Raw genomic sequence first — 19264 nt, 5'->3', positions numbered from 1 at the left:
CAAAAATTCGAAGGAGGGATATGAACGTTTTTAGTAATTCAGTGAGGAAAATTCTTGTCAGGAATCTCTGTAGAGCTCCTTAACCAGCGTGGCTACTGCTGTGCGGAAAAAAGAAGACTGAAGAGGGACCCCTGCTGGCTGCAGGTTTAGTGCCATGCTGGGCATGCCCAGTAGGTGCCAGTCAAAGTTCTAGAAACTTTAACAAAAGTGTTCCATGATTGGGCTCCATCCTGTGATGTCACCCATATGTGAGGACTACCATCCTGCTTGTCCTGTGAGAAAAATACTTCCCCCTCACTGTTCCCAATGTGAGTCTGATATATCTTTGGAAATACGAGAACACAGTTCCAGGAAACCAGGAACAGCTCATCAGACACTTCATTAACCACTGGTAATGTCCAAACGTTTTTCCTCTGTGCTGTTCTAGGATTTCAAACAGCTTGAAGTAGATCTTCTTATGTTGATTCTGCTGACCTTTGTCCTAGTTTCAGTTTTCTTCTGGGCTACTTCCATGTGTTCTTGAGGCCCCAGCTGTCTGTTCTTATCATATCAGCAAGCAGTTAGGTGTGGCCAAGTCACTACTGTCCTGTTTTCCTCTGATGTCAGCACAGTTAGCCGCCAAGTAACTGCTCTTTAATCTTTGATCTCATGACTTGTTTTTTGTAACAAGCAGGCTAAGAAAAATGGCATTTATTCTCAGAACTTATAGGCCTTTTATCAAACAATTACACTAATAATATCAGTGATTCTTTGCTTCACTACTTTCTATCGCGGTACAAAATTCTTCACATAAGCTAACCAGCTGCTGAAAATAATTTCCCACAACCTCCTGGGAGGAATCCTTCAATTCTAAAATTTTTTTTTTTTTTTTAAGACTGCAGGATTTACAACTCTACCATTTGCTGGAGAAAGAGAAATACTGAGGGACTGCAGGTGACATACCAGGTTATATGGCAGTTTCAGTAAAACCTTCTCTGTCTCCATCTGCTGGAAGGGAGGCAAACCTCAGGAGTTTGGACTGTTCTAGTTATGAACAGGAATCAGGAATTCCTATTCAGCCATCATATTTTTAATAGCAGAGGGAAAGGAAAGGAACCCAAAAGCTCTTATCCCAGTCAGAAAAAGGATCTTCCTGAGGCTTTTCCTCTAGCAAACTGCCAGTAAAACCCAGTGCAGTTTTCAATCAAAGGAAGCAATTCTTCCTTATAGAAACACCACACTAAAGACAAGTCCTCCTCTGGAATAGGGAAAATTTCCCCCTCCTCCATTTCTATGGAACCACACTTGCTGGGCTCCTTGCCATCCTCATCATGAGGGTCCCAAACAGCGCCTACATATCCCTGTGGAAATTCAGAAGATTCTTCTCTCTGCAGTCTAGGCATCTTCCCCAGGAGACAAAGCAGCAGGAGGAGCTGCCGACTGCTGCATAGAGCAATAAACTTTAGGGGGTAAAACAATAAAATCCACTAAAAAAGTCCCCTTAGCCTTACCAGATCTGCCTGTGTGCTCTGCCACAACACTCACAGTCAGATCTGAATTGCTGCCATTGTAAAAATTCTACCCTGCAGATCTCCTCATTCAAGGTCTACTGCTTTAAGATGGCAGACTTTCCCACCAGTGGGAACACTGCCTCCACGGTCTGCAGGAGTAAACATGCCATCTCCTGCCTGGACCTGCTGTTAAGAAGATTCCCGCCGACAAAATTACAGTTCCATGATCAGCCTCCTCACATACTGTGCACAAAGCACCTGCCAAAGACAACACCCACCAGGACCCTAGACAAAGTGTACCCTCTTCCCCTTCTCAGAGGGCATAGCCTAGAAGATGAAGAAGGGAAACAATACCTCTGCACAAGTCCTTCAATCTCTGGCTCTGCTGCAAAAATCAGCTCTTATGCATATTGGAGGAGTGTTGCCATGCTCTGCTTTCTCTCTCTTTTTTTTTTTTTTTTTTGCCTGTTCAACCTCAGAACTTTACAGCCAGACCCCTTGAATGCTGGAGTTCCCAGATCAGAAACAAAGGAACTAATTCCTTCTCTGGAGCTGGTTCCTCAGGCCATCGCCTGAAAACCCTCAAAGTTTGGCCAAAGCCCTTCTCCAGGAAAGTGGATCTTCCCAAAAAAAGAAAATCCTCTGTCTCCTCAGCCTAACTCTTAATCCTACTGCCTCATCTGCTGGAGACAGAGAAACACTGACTAAGGATTTGCTGCTCCAGCTTATATAGGATGCAGAGGATACTTAGGAAGTTTTTCTCTATACCCATCTGTTGGCAGCGGAGAGTAATCTACTGGTCTGGACTAGCATGTATGCTGATGAAACACCTTTCTGAATCTAGTTTTAGCAATTGTATTTGGTGACATTGGCTAGCTATGTGGAGCTATCTAATTAGTTGTGCACTGGGCTTGAAAGGAGAGGACAAGAGGTAAATGTTTATTCATCTACCTACAATTACCATCTAATTATGTTTGATGATTTGATATTTGCAGTTGGCATTTTACTTTGTGCTATTAAAATGCTATATTCAGTAAACAATGCGTATCATTTGTAACTGTGAAAAAGAAACATGACAGGTCATTTGGATTTGAGCTTACTTTCTGCAAGTCATAAGATAGCTGCTGGATAAAAGTCTGGAGCTCTTGTTCTCTTTGTTCCAGATCAGTAATTTTCTTTTCAGCACTTGCCTGTGCTATTGCCAATTCTTGCCTGTGTATAGAGAGAGAAGTGTGACACTTTCTCAGGCCCAAACCAATTTAGATCCTCCATCATTTTGAATTCAAAAGCATACAAGATCCCCACTTAGTTCCCTCTAGCACCCATCTTTCCCATCCCTAACCACAAGGCTCTGTAATAATCTAAATAGCTAGCAATACTAGAAAAGCCATTGCTCAAACTTCCGGCCTCCTAGGTCACCTGTCTAGCGTGTCAGACAGATCCAGCTTTGCGAGAGTGCCTGCGTTTCTGCTAGGACTTGTAGTTAATTACAAAACTTGCAACCGTCCAGTTTGATTCTATTACTGCAATATGATCTAAATGGCTACCATTACGTGTGAGTCTCTCAAGTCCCTGATAGACCAGACAGACCCGGTTATATTAATCCACAAAGATATACCTAGTCTCTCTGGGTGTAATTTTCACATGCAGAGGCCTGATTTAACTAATCTGATTGGTCTGAGTGTCAGGCATGACTGGCACTCTGTGCGTCCTGTGAATCAGTCTGTAAAAGCTTTTTTTTTTTTTTTTTTTTTTTTATTTATAAGCAAATGATATAGGAATAGATTCCAAGATGCCTGTGCATCAACAAAACTATACTTAGAAAAGCATAATGTCAATTGAAAGTGACCAATTACTACAAAAGTCATATTACATTACATTTTATTAATACCCAAACTGACTATAAAGGTTTGATACTTGTGTTTTTTGAAGAAAAAAATTAACCAATGTTTTATAAAGACAACACCATCTACAGTTGTACATTAGATATAGCAGAAGTCTAGCACAGCAATGGCAAACTTTCGGCATGAGTAGAAAAGGCGGCACTCATGGCTAATTCTACGGGCACTGAAAAGACCCAGCCACCAAGAGAGAATATGTCACCCCACAGACCCTGGCACCCACCAACCTGGTAACTGCATATTCAAGTACTTGGTTAAAAAACATTCCTTATGCTTTACATATACTGGAGAAAGGGAACTAATGCTCATTGCTGCCAATGACCCCCTTGCTACATCCCTAATATGTACCTCACTACATCCCCAAAGCCCCTAACCTTTGTCTGTCGAGGTCAGAATGCTCTTGCTGTAACAGCTGGAGTTCCTTGTTCAAGCTATCAGACAACTGACTGGCGACATGTAGCTCTTCCTCAGCCTTGTTCTGATGGCTTCGCTGCTCTTCCAATTCTTGCTTTACTTTTATCAATAATTCTTCTTTTTTTAAAAGCTGTTAACAAAAAACCTCCAAACATCACTTGGCAATCAATGCTGCTACGACATGAACATTGACAGAATAAAGTGTTACCATTTTCCTTTAGGACTGGAAATTACAGCAGCACCTGTTTAGGCAGATCTGAAATATGATGTGAAAATATTGTCTCTCACCATAAAAAGTTTTCTGTATTTTTCCCCCATTTTCAATTTCAGAAAGGTTGTCTTAGCTACAGGAGGAAATTGCCTCCATAGAAGCTTTACACAAAACAGATCCATCAGATCTATTGCTCTCCAAATTAAAGAGAGCCAGGAATCTGCTATGCTCCTTAACCTTTGAAGCAGTTGCCCTACAATTACAAATTACTAGGCAGAAATATTTCGAATGGGGAGATAAAGCTAGTAGTCTATTAGCTCAGAAACTGAAGCATCACATAGCACAATCACAGATTACTAGGATTCTGGGGGAAGATCGGTCCTTAATTGTTGCTACCTCAGGGATACATCGGAGATTCCAGAACTTCTATGGGCAGGGGCGATTGCCCTATTGGGGGATCGGGCAGCTTCCGGTGGGCCGATTAGTCTAGTCACGTGGTCTGCCGAGCGTGGCTGTGACAGAGCCGCGCTCAGCAGACCACGTGGTATCTCCAGGGCCAGCCTAGGCGGCGAATCCCTGGGCCAGTCGTCATCAGGAATCCGCCCCTGTCTATGGGAATTTATACACCAGGGATTCTACTCTTCACTCCGACAAAACAGAGGAGTTTCTTTCACAGGTTATCTTACCCACACTTACGGACAATGAGAGACAGTTCTTAGATAGTGAAATCTCCTTGGGAGAGGTGGTCCAGGTCATCAAAGAGCTTAAAGTTAATAAAGCTCCAGAACTAGATGGGTTCACTGCTCATTTTTACAAAAAATTTAATTTACAGGTATCTGACCCTTTGCTAATATTTTTTTTTTACTCTCTTTGAGATGGACACTCTCTTTATGAGGGCTCCAATGTCACTGGAATCACTATATTGGCCAAACCAGGTAGGGACCCTCTAGAATGTGGATCATACCGCCCAATATCCGTCATTACCACTGACCTAAAAATTTTAGCGAACCGTCTTAATAAAGTATTACCGAAATTGATCCACCCAAATCAAAACAGGCTTTATACAGGGAAGGACTGCTGCTGATAATGTTCGCAAGATTGTGGATCTCATCTGGTGGGCTCAGCAGACATGCACTCCCAGCAGTGTTGTTATTTGTGGTTGCTGAGAAGGCGTTTGATATGGTCCACTGGCCATACCTATTTCATCACAACACACATATATAGGGAGTCCAATAACATCAATCTGAGAGTTCTATTACATCATATCCTCATATAAGAATTTATTCTTAATTATCTCACTCAATTAAAGAGCAATATTGATACAATACATATAGAGAATTTTCATAAATGTATCCATTAATACATACATTAACATTGATGCAAAGACCTGTGCAACCTGATATACATACCACCATAACATCAATAACCCAAGTACATTAGCAGCAATACATTGGCAGCAACATCTTAAAATACCCCATTTCAGCCATTCATCCACACACTCCCCCCCCCCCTTTTTTTTTTCAAAACCACCCCCCCCCCCCCCCCCCCCCGTCTAAGATCACCACTACTTGTCAGGTTGAGATTCTCTTCATTTGGTTCTGCTCAACCTCAAATACAATCTGTGTGGGAGCAATCCTCCATGTCCCAACAAGGATCCCTGTTTCACCGCAGCTTCTTCAGGGGACAATTTACTCCCGACTCAACCAAAGAGAAGCGAAGCCTTCCACCCTCTGGAATACTGCACCTTCACAAGAGTCAGCGACAGATATTATCTTCAATTAATTAATACACATATATCAATATCTCATAAAAACACAAAATCCAACATCAACCCCTACCCACTATTATATGTATCCAGGACCTCACTTCCTCCACAAATTTAATCAGCAACACAGCTGCACACCCACCATGTGGATTCACCACCTATGGTAAAAAAAGATGACATAACTTCAAGGAGGTTTTATATACGCGGTCTAAACATACTATGTATATATCAAAGAACCCACCTTATATAACTCTTCAACACTCATATATTCAACATACTGCTTACAGCACATCTCGAATAATCCACTTCATGTGTACCTATAACAAACAAGGTACACAATGCAACCATAACTTCTCAAAATTCCAAAAGCTCAAGTTGACCACAAACCACTATTCAAAACCGATCTTACCTTACAGACTGTACAGCTTGATGTCAGGATGCCAAAACAGTTTTTACACTTCAAAACGGCAGACCGATTCCGACACCACCCTTCTCACAAACCGACAACTCTTCCAAACAAGGCGCAGTCAATCGCATGGCGTAACACTCCAAATATAACCCCCATCTCACAACCACACCCATCCACGCCTCTCAAACTACACGCAGCCAACCACCAATAGAATCACACCATCCACCACTACCTCAACACGTACCACAACGCAACCAATCACAACAAACCACACGAAGAACATGCACTACGTCACACCACATACAACACAAAAATTTGGACATGTAGAGACATGCAATCGACGGGGCCGCTCTTTACACTAATATTTTATTTTATTTTATTTATTTGTAGGTTTTTTTATATACCGAAGTATTGGTGTTGGCCTTCATTCCGGTTTACATGTGTAACATACTACATTTGAATTACATGAACAATAATAACAGATTAATATTGGTAAATTCGAGGTAACAATAACAGTAGCGAACTATAATTAAATCAGATGACCAACAATAATCTTCAGGATAACAATGTGAAAAGCGGCTGATAAATAGTGATACTGGAAGATGTTAGCTAGCAACAAAGGATGAAGGATGAACGGTGAGTATCATAGGTGGGTATAAGTAGGAATTAGGATCAGTCGAGAGGGAAGGGGGGGGGAAGGGGCGGAAAGAGGGAGGGGTAGGGTGTTGTGAGCGGGGAGGGTAGGACAGGGGGTGATGGTCTTAGGCCAGTAGAGGGTAGAGTTTTATTGGTGGGTGTTGGTCTTTGGTCGGTTATCCTATCCCCTCTTTGTGTGTTTGTTTGAAAAGCCATGTTTTGAGTAGTTTTTTTGAAAATTTTGGTATCGCTTTGAAGACGTAAATTGATTGGTAGAGTGTTCCAAAGATGTGGTCCAGCAATTGAGAATGCTCTATATCTGGTTGTGGTAAGTTTGGCTGTATTGACTGAAGGGATTTCTAGCTGTGCTTTGTTAGTTGATCTGGTGTTGCATTGAACGTACCCCAGATTGAGGCTATGAAAGTGGTCACTCAGGTTTTGACTGAGAAGGTAGAGAAAAATGAAATATCCTCTGTTAAGATGGGTTATTTGGTGCAGTTGGCAGAAGTTATCTTATGTGAATTTTATTTCACATTTCAAGGGACTTTTTACAAGCAGGTCACTGGGATCCCTATGGGATCTCCAGTGGCCCCGTCGATTGCATGTCTCTACATGTCTCAATTTGAGGAAAGATGTATTTATTCTAGCCGCTTTTTTTCTCAGATTAGATGTTATAAGAGATTCATTGATGATCTCTTTTGGATTTGGATGGGTGACGTAATGTCTTTGAAGGAATTTGAATTGTGGTTGAATTCTGCGGATATCAATCTTCAATTCAGTTTTCATCATAGTGAAACGGATATCAGTTTTCTTGATGTCAGGGTACGTTGTATTAATCGAAAGATTGAGACTTCAGTGTTTGTGAAGAAAACAGATAGGAACTCCATTTTACATTTTGGAAGTTTCCATCCGAGGAGACTCAGGGAGAGAGTGTGCCTATTGGCCAGTTTCTCAGATATAGGAGGATTTGTTCATCGGTCTGTGAATATAAAGCTAAGGCTGAGGTCTTATCTCAGAAATTTTTGGTACGGGGGTACCCTAAAAAAGTGGTTAAACGCGCATTTAAGCGCAGTTTGTATGCCCACAGGGACAATTTATTGTTGAAGGCTGAGAAAGAAACCGTGGAGAGGATTGTTTGTGTGTTACCGTATTCTACGAGATGTGATTCTATACAAAAAATCATTAATAAACATTGGAATCTATTGAATTCTATTCCGGGTTGTGAGGCGTGCCCAGTATTTGCATTCTCTAAGGGTCAAAATTTAAGGTCCTGTGTTACCAATAGGGCGAATAGACAATTGGTGAGTGTGGATACAGATGAGGTATGTTCTGGGTGTTCAGTGTGTCCTAATAGGCTACGATTGGATAGCTATCAATATGATAAGCATCGAGATCCATATATATTCAAAGAGGAGTATACGTGTACTGCCCGGAGGGTTATATATGGGGTATTATGTCCGTGTCAACTGTTATATATTGACATTACGAAAGCCAAGTTAGATCTCGTATCATTGAACACAAAAGTAATTTGAGGATTAAAAAAGATGGAGCGCCATTGGTGGCACATTGGAACTGTATGAAGCATGGAGTTGATCAATTAAAATTCTTTGTCATTACGCAGGTTAGGGCTAATGCCCAAGGCAATGTGACTAGCATTCTATGGAAACTGGAACAGAAATTTATATTTTGGTGGCGATTGGTGCAACTGCATGGTCTGAACATGGGAGTGGATTGGGAAGCATTCTATAGATGATATGTGGATACTTTGTGGTGTTTGACTGTATAGTATGGGTTGTGGTGAGTGGCAATTTTTGCGGTTGTTATGGTTGAGCAAGTGGTGAGGTGCGATTGGTTGTATGGTTCGGCAGTTTGATTTTATAGTTTAATGTTGAATGTGGCAGAATGAGTGGCGTATTGTAATATGGTTGAGTGGTTTGTGGTATGGTTAGGTGATTGGATGTTTCTGTGATATTGTTAAGGATATACTTTGGTATGTCTTGGATATGAGATTGAATATATTTTTGTGTTAGATGTGGTGTGACGTAGTGCGTGTTCTTCGTGTGGTTTGTTGTGATACGTGTTGAGGTAGTGGTGGATGGTGTGATTCTATTGGTGGTTAGCTGCGTGTAGTTTGAGAGGCGTGGATGGGTGTGGTTGTGAGATGGGGGTTATATTTGGAGTGTTACGTCATGCGATTGACTGCGCCTTGTTTGGAAGAGTTGTCGGTTTGTGAGAAGGGTGGTGTCGGAATCGGTCTGCCGTTTTGAAGTGTAAAAACTGTTTTGGCATCCTGACATCAAGCTGTACAGTCTGTAAGGTAAGATCGGTTTTGAATAGTAGTTTGTGGTCAACTTGAGCTTTTGGAATTTTGAGAAGTTATGGTTGTATTGTGTACCTTGTTTGTTATAGGTACACATGAAGTGGATTATTCGAGATGTGCTGTAAGCAGTATGTTGAATATATAAGAGTGTTGAAGAGTTATATAAGGTGGGTTCTTTGATATATACATAGTATGTTTAGACCGCGTGTATAAAACCTCCTTGAAGTTATGTCATCTTTTTTACCATAGGTGGTGAATCCACATGGTGGGTGTGCAGCTGTGTTGCTGATTAAATTTGTGGAGGAAGTGAGGTCCTGGATACATATAATAGTGGGTAGGGGCTGATGTTGGATTTTGTGTTTTTATGAGATATTGATATATGTGTTTTAATTTATTGAAGATAATATCTGTCGCTGACTCTTGTGAAGGTGCAGTATTCCAGAGGGCGGAAGGCTGGAAGGCTTCGCTTCTCTTTGGTTGAGTCGAGAGTAAATTGTCCCCTGAAGAAGCTGCGGCGAAACAGGGATCCTTGTTGGGATGTGGAGGATTGCTCCCACACAGACTGTATTTGAGGTTGAGCAGAACCAAATGAAGAGAATCTCAACCAGACAAGTAGTGGTGATCTTAGACGGGGGGTGGTTTTAAAAAAAAAAAAAAAGGGGGGGGGAGTGTGTGTGGATGAATGGCTGAAATGGGGTATTTTAAGATGTTGCTGCCAATGTATTGCTGCTAATGTACTTGGGTTATTGATGTTATGGTGGTATGTATATCAGGTTGCACAGGTCTTTGCATCAATGTTAATGTATGTATTAATGGATACATTTATGAAAATTCTGTATATGTATTGTATCAATATTGCTCTTTAATTGAGTGAGATAATTAAGAATAAATTAAGAATAAATTGTTATATGAGGATATGATGTATTAGAACTCTCAGACTGATGTTATTGGACTCCCTATATATGTGTGTTGTGGTGTAATAAGTAGGGGGTCTGTACTCTCTTATTTTGTGACTACCATACCTATTTCATGTCATGGGGAAGATGAACTTTGGTTTGACTTTTGTGAGATGGATAACAGCCCTGTATGACAATCCCAAAGCTTGTGTCAAGGTTAATGGGGCATATTCGGATAATTTCCCTATAGAGCGCTGAACCCAGCAGGGATGTCCTCTATCCCCACTTTTGTTTGCTTTATTTCTTGAGCCACTGGCCCTAAAGATTAGATCCATCAATGATATCACCGGGATAAAAGTGGGCGAGAAAGATTATAAAATGTCTTTATTCGCCAACGATATTCTCTTTACTCTGTCTCAACCTTATAGTTCATTAGCAAATGTGGTTACCTTGATGTCTGAATTTAGTTCAGTCTCTGGGTTTAAACTCAATCTAGATAAATCTGAAATATTAAACAGCAACTTAGCTTCATACCAGGTGACAGAGATTAGGTCTAAATTTTCCTTTAAATGGGCACATAAGAAGATAAAATATCTTGGAATCTTCATTAGTAATAAACTGGAGGAACTTTTTCACTTAAATTATACACCTCTCACCTCAAAAGTGTTTAGAGATTTAGATGACTGGCATAAGCATAATTTATCATGGCTAGGAAAGATTGCCTCCATAAAAATGAATACCCTCCCAACGTTTCTCTACTTATTCCAAACTCTTCCTATTCATATCTCCACAAATATTCTTAAATGCTGGCAAAAGAAACCGTTTGCCTTTATTTGGAAACGGAAACCACCAAGGGTGGCGCGAAATGTATTATATCGGCATAAATTAAAAGAGGGACTAGGTGTCCACACCTTGGTCAGTATTATGTGGCAGCCCAGCTAAGAGTCTTTATTGATTGGAACAAAAATGGAGTGCAAAAAAGGTGGGTGGACATAGAGCAAACCATGATTGGTAACATGCTGATATGGGCTACTCCTTGGCAACCTCGTAATACTTGGATCCTGGGTGGTGTGGTACCTCCTTCTCTATCCAATACTTTGCAAATATGGAAACAATGGCACAGTATTTCTCTAGCACTTCTTTATTTCATAATAGCCAATTCTCAGCTGGGTGGAACTCAGGGGACTTCATACGTTGGGAGAGAAAAAGGCATTAAGACTATTGGCAACATATGGGAGGCGGGAAGGTTATTGCCTTTCAAAAATCTCTTGGATCGCTATCAGCTATTGGACAGAGATTTTTTCCCTTATTATCAATTATGTTATTTTATCAGATCAGGGCACACTACCGATGATCTCTCCAGAGGGACCACGCAATTAGAGCACTGACAAGATAACAGGGGTCATTACAAAGATTTACAATTTTCTTAATGATGATAAAGATGTCAAACCCTCATTTATCAAGGCGTGGGAAAAGGATCGAGGGAAGGCAATATAACCTGAAACCTGGGATTTGATTTTTATTAATGCAAAAAAGAGCTCCATATCATCCTCTTTAATTGAAAACAGCTACAAGGTTCTTCTGCGATGGTATTATACACCAGTCCAACTCCACAGGGCAACCATATGGGACACTGACTTATGTTGGCGTAGATGTGGAGGTCGGGGCACCTTTATTCACATGTGGTGGGAGTGTCTGGTAGTTATGAGCTTCTGGGGGTTACTCACCCACATTCTACAGCATATATTTAAGGAAGATATTATTTTGAAAACGGAAAATGCATTATTAAACCTACCGGATAGTTCCAAAACCGTATGGCAGCTCATATACCAACTCCTAATAGCTGCCAGATGTGTGGTGGCGGCACATTGGAAGGATATGAAACCCCTCAGCAGCAGTGATCATCAAACGGTATGGTTTAATATCACTAAAAGAATAGGGAAAAGAACCACAAAGACCCGAGTTTTACAGTTCAAAAACACAGACTTTGAGGAAATGGGGAAGTACCTGGAGGAAGAACTTAAAGGATGGGAGAACGAGAGAGATGTGGATCAGCAGTGGACCAATCTAAAAGGAGCAATCACCAAGGCAACTGCTCTATACGTTAGAAATGTAAAGAAAAGCAAAAGAAAATTGAAACCTATCTGGTTCTCAAAGGAGGTGGCTGACAAAATTAAAGCTAAAAGAACAGCATTCAAGATATATAAAAGATCCCAAAGGGAGGAACACAAAGAAGAATATCTGATTCAACTGAGGGAGACAAAGAAATTAATCAAGTTGGCAAAAAGTCAAGCGGAAGAGAGGATTGCCAAGGAGATAAAAAATGGAGACAAAACATTTTTCAGATACATCAGCGAAAAGAGAAAGATCCAAAGTGGTATAGTGAAATTGAAAGGTGGTAATGATCAATGTGTGGAGGGAGACGAAGAAATGGCAGAAATATTAAACGAATACTTCAGCTCTGTGTTCACTAAAGAAGACCCTGGAGAAGGACCATCTCTACACAACAAAAAACTGGTGGGAAGTGGAATAGATGAAAATCCTTTTACAGTAGAAAATGTGTGGGAAGAGCTAAAGAACCTGAAAGTGGACAAAGCCATGGGGCCTGATGGGATTCATCCAAGGATATTGAGGGAGCTCAGAGATGTTCTGGCGGCTCCGCTGTGTGACCTGTTCAATAGATCCCTAGAAACGGGAGTGGTGCCGAGTGATTGGAGAAGAGCGGTGGTGGTCCCGCTTCACAAGAGTGGGAACAGGGAGGAGGCTGGCAACTACAGACTGGTCAGCCTCACTTCGGTGGTGGGAAAAGTAATGGAGTCACTGCTGAAAGAGAGAATAGTGAACTATCTACAGTCCGGAGATTGATGGACCAGAGGCAACATGGATTCACCAGGGGAAGATCCTGTCAGACAAATCTGATTGACTTTTTTGACTGGGTAACCAAGGAATTGGATCGAGGAAGAGCGCTCGATATCATATACTTGGATTTCAGCAAAGCTTTTGACACGGTTCCGCACAGGAGACTGGTGAATAAAACGAGAAGCTTGGGAGTGAGTGCCGAGGTGGTGACCTGGATTGCAAATTGGTGGACGGACAGAAGACAATGTGTGATGGTAAATGGAACCTTCTCTGAAGAGAGAGCGGTTTTAAGTGGTGTACCGCAAGGATCGGTGTTGGGACCGGTCCTGTTCAATATCTTTGTGAGCGACATTGCGGACGGGATAGAAGGCAAGGTTTGTCTTTTCGCGGATGACACTAAGATCTGCAACAGAGTGGACACGCCGGAAGGAGTGGAGAGAATGAGACGGGATCTAAGGAAACTGGACGAGTGGTCGAAGATATGGCAGCTGAGATTCAATGCCAAGTGCAAAGTCATGCATATGGGGAGTGGAAACCCAAATGAACTGTATTCGATGGGGGGGGAAAGGCTGATGTGCACGGTGCAGGAGAGGGACCTTGGGGTGATAGTGTCTAATGATATGAAGTCTGCGAAACAATGCGACAAGGCTATAGCAAAAGCCAGAAGAATGCTGGGCTGCATAGAGAGAGGAATATCGAGTAAGAAAAGGGAAGTGATTATTCCCTTGTACAGGTCCTTGGTGAGGCCTCACCTGGAGTACTGTGTTCAGTTCTGGAGACCGTATCTACAAAAAGACAAAGACAAGATGGAAGCGGTACAGAGAAGGGCGACCAGGAAGGTGGAGGATCTTCATCGGATGACGTACGAGGAGAGATTGAAGAATCTAAATATGTACACCCTGGAGGAAAGGAGGAGCAGAGGCGATATGATACAGACTTTCAGATACTTGAAAGGTTTTAATGATCCAAAGACAACGACAAACCTTTTCCGTAGGAAAAAAATCAGCAGAACCAGGGGTCACGATTTGAAGCTCCAGGGAGGAAGATTCAGAACCAATGTTAGGAAGTATTTCTTCACGGAGAGGGTGGTGGATGCCTGGAATGCCCTTCCGGAGGATGTGGTGAAGACCAGAACTGTGAAGGACTTCAAAGGGGCGTGGGATAAACACTGTGGATCCATAAAGTCAAGAGGCCGCCAATGAAGAGTGGGTGACTCACCAGAATGATGGCTACTGCCTGGAGACAATACCCTTATTCAATAAACGTACACATGCTTACTGTGACTCCAACATCGTTCTAGCTTCAACAGCAAGAGGAAATGTGGAATAAAGGATCTGCACTCACAAAGGGGGGAGTAGCTGGCTTGTTACGGCGGTTACTACCCCAAACCAAATAAGCCTGTTACTTCTATTTCTATGCATATACAGCATAGTTCTCTGCTTCAACGGCAGGGGAGAAGAAAAAACTGATACTTCACGCATATCCAGCATAGCTCCCTGCTTCAACGGCAGGGGAGAAGAAAAAAGGGTTCACACTCACAAAGCGGGGAGTAGCTGGCTTGTTACGGCGGTTACTACCCCAAACCAAATGTGCCTGATACTTCACTTTCGATGCATATCCAACATGGCTCTCTGCTTCAACAGCATGGGAGAAGAATAAACTGATACCTCAAGCATATCCAGCATAGCTCCCTGCTTCAACGGCAGGGGAGAAGATAAAAACCAATAAGGGCTGTATAACATAGTCTGAGTAAAACAAATAAGCATGGGTGTAGCTTGCTTATTGCAGCGGTTACTACCCCTACTACCCCTAACTTATCAGCTAGATATTCACTTGGATGCAGCTCCATCACTGCTTTCTACATTAATGGTGGGGGTGGAAAGGAAATAGAACCAAGAGCTAAGAGAAACAGATAAGTATGAGAGAAAAAGTGTGTGAAGCTTGCTGGGCAGACTGGATGGGCCATTTGGTCTTCTTCTGCCGTCATTTCTATGTTTCTATGTTTCACCATTAATATGTTAGTAGAAAAGGAGGATAAAATGTGTGAGTTATATAAATTAACAGCCCACAAAAAACACCAAACTCCAGGATTTTCAGCTATTTGGCAACCATACATAAAGTGGAGACAAAACATGTAGAAGATATGTGGTTTTATTTTGGTAACTTGGCATTTATAATGTCCAACTTTGAAATTCTGAAATGTTATCTTTTCGGTGCACACTACCAAACACGACTTTCGCAGTTAAGCCATAATTAGTTCGTCGAAACAAAGTATGGAAAGATGTATGACGGTTCTATACACCCTGCTGAACTGTTATCATTTTGTATGCTTACCTGTTTACCTGTTCAGTGTATATTATTATATCTGTAACTATTTATGCATTGTAATATTATACTGTTATGTTATTGGATATCAAAGGTCAATAAAATATTAAATAAATAAATAAAATAAATAAAGATTGTCTTATCCCTGTTCATGGCCAGCACACCTGCAGCATTTCTGTACCTCACTCCTCATCCTGACTATTCCATCACTCATAGTCCACACAGCAGAATGGGAGCTTTAGCTACAAGACTGTATAAGAAAAATGTAATATTGAAGTATTTTTCTGCATTTGAGAAACATAGGCTGCAAGCTCCGACCAGAAAGGTGTATGATCACTAAGGATCACCGAAATCTGATCACAAAAACAATCAAGTAGGAAGCACTGCTGCTTTAAAAAATACAGCCCCAACCTGTGTAATTAAAGATACTGTAATGCTCATTAACCATATACCAGAGAAACACTCTAGCAGGATGTTAGTCAAAATCTTTAGACGATCCCCTTACCATGTGTTTCACTTTGGCCAGCTCCTGTTGTTGAAAGCCTTCTAGTTCATCAAGGTCATCTCTCCTCTGGAAAAAATTCAAACTCTGCTCTTTTATTTCTTTCAACTGAGCAGACATCTTCTTTTTCTCCTGTGAGAAAAAAAAATGAAAGATCAAGAATCATAGCACACAGATCAACATTTGAAAATTCTTAATTAAAGAGATTTAAATAAAAATAATACAACCAAACCCCATGTACAAAGGACTATAACTATTAGTGATGATCTAATTTCAAAGTCTAAAGAAGGGGCCTAGCCTTGGGCTCTCGACGCTCCCCGTCTCTACGCCGGAAATTTCTGCTGATTTGGGATCCTTATATCCAAGCTCTGCCACATCGTGCTCGAAGCTTGCTTTTGAACGATTACCCTCTTCAAGAAGCATAGAGCGGACTTTCTACATCTGAGAGATTGCCTTTTATGTTTTATTATACAGCCTATTAAGTATCAGACTTTTTGTTTCTACGGACTTCTGGAGGTTACAATGGGGGGGGAGGGGATAATTCGCCGATATTTGTTAATACCTTACCTGTGGTTCTGTCTGGTGAGGGTTAAGTAACCGCCCTCCTAGAATCTGTACACTTAGGTTGTTTGGTGAAACTTAATAAAAACTGTTTATACTAAAGAAGGGGCCTGTGTGGTCTTGAAAGCGTATGTACTACAAGTATCTTTGGTTGCTTTTTAAAAAGGTATCACAATTTGCAGCCTCCTAATTTTACTCCAACATGTGCTGGTGAGAAAAAATATTTAGAAAGGAAACAGAGAATAAAGTAAGATTTTTAGCCAGGACACAGTCTTTTTCCTAAAGAGGAAAAGTTGGAAAACTGTCTCAAGGTATTGTAGTATTTCTCAATGCAGCTAAACTTGCCTTTTACTTATGATTTTTGCTAGTACCCAATATTTATTGGATAGTACATAAATTGACATCCAAAATAGCCAGCTGTTGTGAAAGTCTTCTGCATGCCAATTACTATTCATCCAGGAAGAGAATACTACTTGATGCACTTTTATAACGGGAAGAAATGAAGCTGCCTTGGCTCAAGTCAAACACCATTACACACCACAAAATGACACACTTGGTCTTCAGAGGGAGATACAATGCAGAAAACAGCCACATTACTGGCAGACAACCAATGACTTGAAAAGCAGACCAATTCATGGAGCAGAGATAAAGCATCATTACAGTAATGGCAGATGAGCAGAGAGAACAGGAGCAGAAATACAATTGGTGGAGTGCAGTGCAGTCACAGAGGTAGGAGTCAGGCCTCCTCAGAAACGAGCCTGGATTTGCCAATAGGCACACTAGGCCTGTGCCTAAGACGGCAAATTTCTGTGGGAGAGCAGGCCAGCTGAAAATATGTTGCCTCCCAATTCTGCTGAATCTCACTGAGCAGAGAATGGCCTGCTTCCTGCTCCAAACCCTCCCCTTCCACTACACAGAACAGAAAGGAAGGAACGAGGTTGGAAGAGACAAAGCAAAGAAAAACTATTTTTCTCCTTATTCCAGTTCTTCTCCTGTCCTGTGCAGGAAACATGAGGAAGGTGAGGCCATAGCACACAGCAGGAAGCCAAAAAAAAGTCACTCTGCTCCCAAATCCTGCCCCTCTCCCCCCTGTCATTCATGGACTTAAATTATCAAGTACACCCAGGGATATAAGAACATATAAGCCGATGCTTATATTGCTTGTCTTGGGGAATGACCGTTTAAAGGTATAAACTCACTAGCAAGCCAAGTACCGCTTTGCTCTATATATGAACCAATGAAAAAAATATTTTTTGAATTTTATCTATTATGCAAATAAAAATTCTTAACATATATTTCATATATTCTTAACATATATTTCATTGTTACTTTGAACAACTAATGTAAGAAATACTCATATTCTCACATTGGTTGTTCAAAGTAACAATGAAATATGTGTTTTATATGTTAAGAATTATTTGCATAATAGATAAAATTCAAAAAAACATTTTTTTCATTGGTTCATATATAGAGCAAAGTGGTACTTGGCTTGCTAGTGAGTTTGTACCTTTAAACGGTCATTCCCCAAGACAAGCAATACCGAACATTAATTCATCAGTTTGTGAAAACTCCAAGTCCTGAAAAGGATAAGACCTCTCTTTCACTTGCAGGACTTTAGAACAATCCTTCAGGCATTAGTTTTCTCAAAGTTAGACTATTGCAATTCTATCCTACTAGGTCTCCCTTCCTCCTATACCAAACCGCTTCAGATGGTACAAAATGCGGCAGCACGAATATTAACAAACACCAGAAGAAGAGATCACATCTCCCCTATCCTAAAAAACCTTCATTGGCTGCCAGTGCACTTCAGAATTCTCTACAAATCCATCTCCATTATCTACAAAATCATTCATCAACATACTTCTATCAACCTGCAAATTCCTCTCCTCTTACACAATTCAAGACCTACCAGAGATGCATATAGAGGTTCACTCCAGGTTCCTCCAACCAAAGCCACTAGACATATTACCTTGAGAGATCGGGCCCTCTCTACCGCCGGTCCCCCTTTATGGAATTCCATCCCCCCAGACCTAAGACAGGAACCCTGCCTCCCAACCTTCAGGAAGAGACTTAAGACTTGGCTCTTCAAACAAGCTTTCCCGGACTCCAACTAATGTCCTTCAACTTCAAGTTCTATAATACAACCAGCTCATTTAACTGTTCGTTGTAAATATTTAAAATGCTATTAACCTTTTCTTTTTCCTTCCTCTCCCAGTTTAAGCATCCCTGTTTTTTGTAACTGCTTTCTTCCGCACTACAGTTCCAGTTTGTTTTTTCTTTCTATGCACCACTGTTTTAATGTAAACCAGCATGATGTGATTTTATCATGAATGCCGGTATATAAAAACCTTAAATAAATAAATAAATATATTCATATATCTCTGGGTGTGCTTGATAATTTCTGTTCATTAGGGATTTTCATTGGAGGCTTTTGTGATTTTTGGTGATTCATTGGCTTAAGACAAGTGTAGGCAATTCCAGTCCTCAAGGGGTGAAAAATGGTAGTGTTTTCAGGATATCCCTAATGAATATGCATGGGAGCGATTTGCATACAACCGAGACAGTATATATGCAAATCTCTCCCATGCATATTCACTAAGGATATCCTGAAAACCTGGCTGGTTTGCAGCTCTCAAGGACTAGAATTACCCACTCCTGACTTAAGAGAAGGAGGTGAGCCTGAAGCAGAATGAGCAGAACAAAGAAGGCTGTATCTTAGATGTTCTGCTCTGTTGTCTCTTGTCAGGAGTAGGGAGAGGGGGAGAAAAGAGGGGGCAACAACACCAATAGTGCCTAGGGGAGGCAAAATTCTAAATTCATCACTGCTCAGAAACCTGGGTCAGTCATTCTTTGTGGGCACAAATGAGTAAAACGTTCCTAAGCACTCTTCATGATGCTACAATAGAAAAAGGAAATTGGTTCTTACCTGCTAATTTTCGTTCCTTTAATACCACATATCAGTCCAGACAAGTGGG

The 19264-nt window shown here is 41.1% G+C and overlaps 1 protein-coding gene across 1 annotated transcript in view; it reads right to left on the bottom strand.

Moving 5' to 3' along the window:
- The window catches only part of GOLGA1 (golgin A1), a 266236-nt gene that overhangs the window by 205075 nt on the left and 41897 nt on the right, over positions 1 to 19264 (bottom strand). The window contains exons 7-9 of the mRNA XM_029610990.1: positions 15732 to 15860; positions 3766 to 3935; positions 2591 to 2702 (exon numbers count right to left, since the gene is read on the bottom strand). Of these exons, the coding sequence (XP_029466850.1) occupies positions 2591 to 2702; positions 3766 to 3935; positions 15732 to 15860 (411 nt within the window). The remainder of the gene's footprint in view (positions 1 to 2590; positions 2703 to 3765; positions 3936 to 15731; positions 15861 to 19264) is intronic.

This window comes from Rhinatrema bivittatum, chromosome 8 (genome assembly GCF_901001135.1).
Source record: "Rhinatrema bivittatum chromosome 8, aRhiBiv1.1, whole genome shotgun sequence".
Classification (NCBI taxonomy): domain Eukaryota; kingdom Metazoa; phylum Chordata; class Amphibia; order Gymnophiona; family Rhinatrematidae; genus Rhinatrema; species Rhinatrema bivittatum.
Note: the sequence above shows the minus strand (reverse complement) of the source record. Positions and strands in the feature narration are given on the sequence as shown.